Below are 5,924 nucleotides of genomic sequence, written 5' to 3'. Positions count from 1 at the left end.
GGTGTTGCTGGAGCGCAGCCGGTGTCATCTTTTTCGGGGCCGTAGGAAGAAGGCGGTTGAATGTGAAACAAAGTCTCGTAAGCCCTTTGATATTTCTTTTTGACGATCCACGCTGATCCGGTTGAACGCTCAATTTATATGAGAAGTCCCGGGCATCTTTAATGCGCATCCTCAAATAGCCCGCAAAACGTCCGAACCGAATTATACAACGCACATCCAATGCAGACCCGCATTTGTCATGAACCTACACGTTCGTTTGTTTTTTCACAAACTGGAGACAAACATGTTGGAGCTTTGGGGAGTCCGAACATCCATATGACGACCATAAGCCACTACACTCTCCGTAGACGCAAGGCCACTCCTATTCTAATAGTTGATCCGCAAGGGTGGGTACAGATCATAGTGAACAACTCTCATAATCACTAGGAATGAACCTCTCAATCACAGGGAACAACCATTAGAATCACAAGGAACAACTCACATAAAAAGATTTTCAGAAGAGCTAGAAACAACTCTCATTCACTTGGAACAAGTTTCACAATAACAGGGAACAACAGTTAGAATCACAAGGAACAATTCACAGAGAGGAGGGATTCAGAAGAGGAGCAACTCTCTCAATCACATGAAACAACTCCCTCAATCACATGAAACAACTCTCTCTAGCGCCGAGAACAAATCTCACAATCATAGGGAACAACTCTCAATCACGAGTTGCTGTAGTGTGTTTTGGCGCAAGGAACTTAACAAGTTGTATGTTTTGGCAGCAAACAAATAGAGGTGAACAATATTTCTTTGTGTTAATTGAGGCGGACATTCGAGGTATAGGGTTGGATGACCGGCTCCTGTATCATGTCTGCGGACGCGTTCGAACGTGGTCCACAGATAGATAGTGTCATTCTTAGGAGATATCGTAGGAGATGCCCTCATAATAGCCACACCGAAAAACACGGTATGTGCTTTATTTTTGAAAGAACAATAAAGTTAGGTATAAACAGGGACCAACTAGGTGTAAATCGACTGATAAACCTTTCATGCCAAGTCTTTTCTTTCTAAACCTTTGGATTAAGATCCGACGGATCGTAGTTCCAACTCCTTTTTTTTGCGAGATTCGTAGCACTGTTCCTCTTCTTCCTATGTCTGTTGCCATATCGAACCCAGACCGAATCGTCTACCTCCGCAACCCTGCCCTCCCCTCAAACTTCCCCACAGTCATGTTGGCGCCAGCCTAGTCACCCCTTTAACCTCCGCGAACCTGCAGCCGAGCACTACTAAGATAGACACCCGACGAGTCTGCACTCCCACACCTATAAGATATACCCAGAGGCTGATACTTCCCCGACGAGCCAGCGCCGCTACTTCCTTTCCTCCGAAATCAACTGTCCCAAAAACATAATGGCACAACAAACAGTTCTCCGAAGAGCCTGCATATGAATCTCTTCGCAAAATGACTAAGTCTGACAAATAATTTCCCCTCACTTAGTTTGCCTGCAATGGGAGTATCATAGCCGGTATCATGTTTGTCAATTAGACATATTTATGAGGTGGAAAGCAATTAAATGAAGAAATAGAGAATTTGGTTTCATATCATGATATTGTATTGAATGTTGTTCAACAATCTAAGATAGTAACTATGATACCACGTACAGTGGGAGCAATATTATGCACTAGTATCATATGCATGATACTATTGTTTAATACTACACCCCATTACGGGCAGCCTTAACTAGATAAGATTAAATACACATACTTGGTATAATTTTACATCTTTTTTATTATTGCCTAGATTAAATATTATTGTATTGCACACTATATATCCATTAAGGTGGTAAAGATATGCCAAAAGGAATTTCGTTGACTCATTGTTTGATTTCAAGGAATTAATAACGAAGATTAATTGTGTTAGCTACGGATACAGCTATGAAATAGCTAATTCTGACAAAATAATTTCCCCTCACTTAACTTCTGTTTCGAAGAAAAAAAATTCCATTACTTATCTAGATAAGATTAAATTCATGTATGGTATAATCTTATATCTTTTCTATTATTTCCTAGATTAAATGTCTTTGTATTGCAGGATATATATCCATAACATGGTTATGATATGCCAAAAGGAATTTCGTTGACCCCATTACATGATTTGCAGGATTTTAATTTGCATGGCCGTAGCTAATTAGGCCGTCCACATGATAAAAGGACAACATCCACCACCACCAGCCCACAAGGCAACCAGCCGAGCCTGGCGGGGTCCATTTCGCTCACGAGCTCCCCCAAAATCGTCCACTCTCCACTACCGCGCTGCGCACACAGACCAATCAGTCGACCGACAATGGCGGTTCCCACGCCGCAGCGCCGTCTCCTGGCGTCCGCCATGGCCCTGCTGCTCGTCCTCGCCTCGTCCGGCGCCGGCGCTGTCGCCTTCGCGGGTCCTATCAAGACGGTGGTGGTGGTGGTGATGGAGAACCGGTCGTTCGACCACATGCTGGGGTGGATGAAGCGGCTGAACCCGGCGATCGACGGCGTGACGGGCGCCGAGTGGAACCCGGCGAACGCGTCGGACCCCTCCGCGGGGCCGCGCGTCTACTTCGGCGACGGCGCGCAGTTCGTGGACCCGGACCCGGGGCACTCGTACCAGGAGATCCGGCAGCAGGTGTTCGGGTCCGACGACGCGTCCGGGCCGCCGCTGATGAACGGGTTCGTGCAGCAGGCGCGGTCCATCGGCGGCGGCAACATGACGGAGGCGGTGATGAACGGGTTCGCGCCGGACAGCGTGGCCGTGTACCGGGAGCTGGTGGCGCAGTTCGCGGTGTGCGACCGGTGGTTCGCGTCCGTGCCGTCGTCGACACAGCCCAACCGCCTCTTCGTCCACTCCGGCACCTCCGGCGGCGCCACCAGCAACAACCCAGAGTACGTACTACGCCCTCCTTCTTCAAGCCATGACTCTGTTCTGGTTCTGTCCATCTGTCCGGCGAATGCGTCTTGATTCGTTGCGTGCGTGGGCGCGCGCGGTGGATTGGATTCGATTCCAACCTGCATTGCGGAGGGAGAGGGGTGGGTTGGTCGCCAACAAGAACAAAACAAAATAGATTTATTAATGGTGGGTTGTTGGGGATGATGCGCGCTCAGATATATAGGAACAAGAATGTCGTGATCTTGCTAATAATTGTAGAAAAGTGCTCGCTAGCTCTATACGAGACGGAGTTGCGTATTAGCAGCACGCACACGATCGATGGAGACGTTTTTTTAAGTAGTTTTTATAGTCACCTTTGTGATTTAATGGTTGCCATGTCTGTGGTTTTTATTTACACTAGTTTCGTCATCTATTAATAATTTGCTTGAATTTTCATAATCACATCCTAATATTACAATATTACTAATAAAATTATTTGGATTACACCGGTTGGGTCGTCAAATCAGTGTACAACCAGACGTACCCTGTTGCCGGAAGGAGCTACTGTACTATAGCTTGCGCTGACGTTAGTGTGAAGCAGAGTGGGCCATTTATAGTACTCGGGTAGCGCGCCCAACGCGCCAACCCATTTCATGACCGCGCGGGCTTTAGATCATGCCAGCGGCAATGCCAGCACGCGGGAAAGGTTCGCGGGCACGGGAAAATTCAGCCTAGCGCGCGCTGGCTTTGGCGCTCGAGAGCGCGGGAATGTTCGCACGCACATTTTGGCGCGCCGCGGCCGGTGCTCGTTATAATATGGCGCTCCCTCCACACTCAGTCCGCCGCGGCCTCCCACTCGTCTCGCCCCCTCTCACTAGCCTCGCCGCCTATACGCCACCATGTCGATGCGCATCCTCAGCGCTTCGGATTTTCGCGGAGTCCGCGAGCGGCCCTCCCTCGCCTTCTCAGCCAAGATCTTGTTTGGCGAGAAACGGCTCATCCTTGGCACCTTCGACACAGCTGAGCAGGCGGCCCGTGCGTACGACGCGGCGGCGTGGCGCCTCCGGCGGCCGAGTCGGGAGATAAATTTTCCTGACGTGCCGAGCCAGCGGGTGCAGGATATGGCGCCTCTCCTGCGGCTTTTCACCGACGAGGATCATCGCGTCCACCGGAGGCGGATGTGTCGCCTTGCCATCGCCGAGATGGACGTGCAAGCCTTGGTGCTGTGGCGTGAACACTTCCCGCGGGACATCATCAACGAACATCAGTTCTATCAGTAGAGGAGGACGGAGAGGAAGGCCAGGAGGACGAAGCGAGCCGCCTATCGGGAGGGCAAGTGTGCCCGGAAGCTGACCGCTCAAATGAGACTGAGGCTGCGAGAAACATCGGGGTGGGACTTCGCGGACGAGCATGCTGCTGACGCCTATATTCAGACGTCGGGGAAGGACATTACCGAGTCAGAGTCGAAAACCGACGAGTAGTCGAGCCGGAAATGGGTCGACACGCGGGCGAAAGCGGATGGGCATCCATCTGAATCGGTGCGTTAGGCCGTCTTTTCTGTCCACGCCGACCTAGACGAACGGTGGGGGACGAAGTGAATCGCCCAATTAAAATTGCTCTTGGTGTGCAACATTGCCGTCTCTGTTCCGACATTGTTTCTTTGCGAAAATGTGCTACTAGTGGAGTGGTACCGCTTTTCATCTTTTGTGTAGGGCAAGGGCAGCTCTTATCCGAGCGCTTTCTCTCTTCCTTCGTTGAGCAGCAAAGCGAAGCACTCGTTGCGAAAAGAGCTTTGGCCTGACATTATAGTAGCGTATAATGTGAGAGGACATCTCTCGTATCAACTTGTTGACATCTTCACGAAGCCATTTCCACAACCTTAGTTTGAAGGTTGTAGGTACAATCTTAATTTGCTTTGTATTTCAAGCCACAGTTAAAATTGAGGGAAGATATTAGAGTATATATTGTATAGGCTAGTTTCCCACAATAATATGTTTTAGACTGGCACTATCCACTAGTGTTTCAAGAAAATGACATTTGATTGGAGAGGCCGGCCGACACAAGGAACCCAAATGCGTTGCTTTCTCGCGCCTCTGCTTTTTGTCACGCTCCAGACATCACCTCGTGTCCGGAGCCCTGGTTTTCTATGTGGCTAAGGGCATCTCCAGCCGCGCCTTCAACAGGTCCTCCTCAAGCAATTTTGCCGCGCCGGCGTCAAAAAAAGGCCCCAGTCGTGTTCCCAGAAGCCCGTTTTTCGTCGGCTCGGACCAAAACTGGTGCCGGCGAACCCAGATCGAACCCGGCGCCCTGGGGGACGCTTGGGAGCCGGCACAAGCGAAAAAGGCGTGTGGGCCTGCCCTGAAGGCGACCCGAGGGTCTTTTCCTGCCGTAATCAAACAGGGTTATATATAGAATAACTAATGCTAGTAGCACTAGCACTACACCTAGTACGATCGGCTCGTCAATCATCAAATAACTAATCGCCGGAGGACGGTCCGCACGATCAATCATGTGAAACTGACGCTACCTGGCGGTACCCACGCGACATCTAGGCGGTGGCCTGCCTCGCTGAACCTTGGGACCAGAAGGATCACTGGGCTTACCGTCAGTGAGTCTCTCTCGACACGTCTCTGTCAGAGCTTCGGTCGTTTATTCGGCTAGGATATGGGAGCAGAGTGGAAATCCGTGCATGCGCGGCGCTGTCCGTGACACGAGCTGGCCGGCTGACATTTATTCGGCCATGCGACCTCCCATGACCTTTGTCGGTAGCACATGCACATGGGAAGCAGTGAAGTGAGATGCGGGAAGACTCCTGTACCCTCAACGCGCTCGAGGGTAGTAAAAAACTGAAAATGAACCACCGTCGTTCTATGCTGTGCACCATACACGTTTGTACAGCGCAGCAGAGGGCGTGTTTCATCTAGGGGTACGTGATTACTTTTTTTCTTATTTTTTTGGAAAATTACCTTTTTTGTGATATTTTTTGGAGAAATACGTGAATACTTTTTTTGTGTTATTTGATTTTTTGAGAAATTAT

General features: G+C 49.8%; 1 protein-coding gene across 1 annotated transcript in view; it reads left to right on the top strand.

Moving 5' to 3' along the window:
• The first annotated feature begins 2,235 nt into the window (after nt 1–2,235).
• Nucleotides 2,236–5,924, top strand: part of LOC119278682 (non-specific phospholipase C2-like) — a 5,956-nt gene continuing 2,267 nt past the window's right edge. Inside the window, exon 1 of the mRNA XM_037560021.1 lies at nt 2,236–2,904. Coding sequence (XP_037415918.1) covers nt 2,327–2,904 — 578 coding nt within the window. The 5' untranslated portion in view covers nt 2,236–2,326. The remainder of the gene's footprint in view (nt 2,905–5,924) is intronic.

The sequence above is a fragment of the Triticum dicoccoides genome, chromosome 3B, assembly GCF_002162155.2.
Source record: "Triticum dicoccoides isolate Atlit2015 ecotype Zavitan chromosome 3B, WEW_v2.0, whole genome shotgun sequence".
Taxonomy (NCBI): domain Eukaryota; kingdom Viridiplantae; phylum Streptophyta; class Magnoliopsida; order Poales; family Poaceae; genus Triticum; species Triticum dicoccoides.
This window is presented reverse-complemented; position numbering and strand designations above follow the sequence as displayed.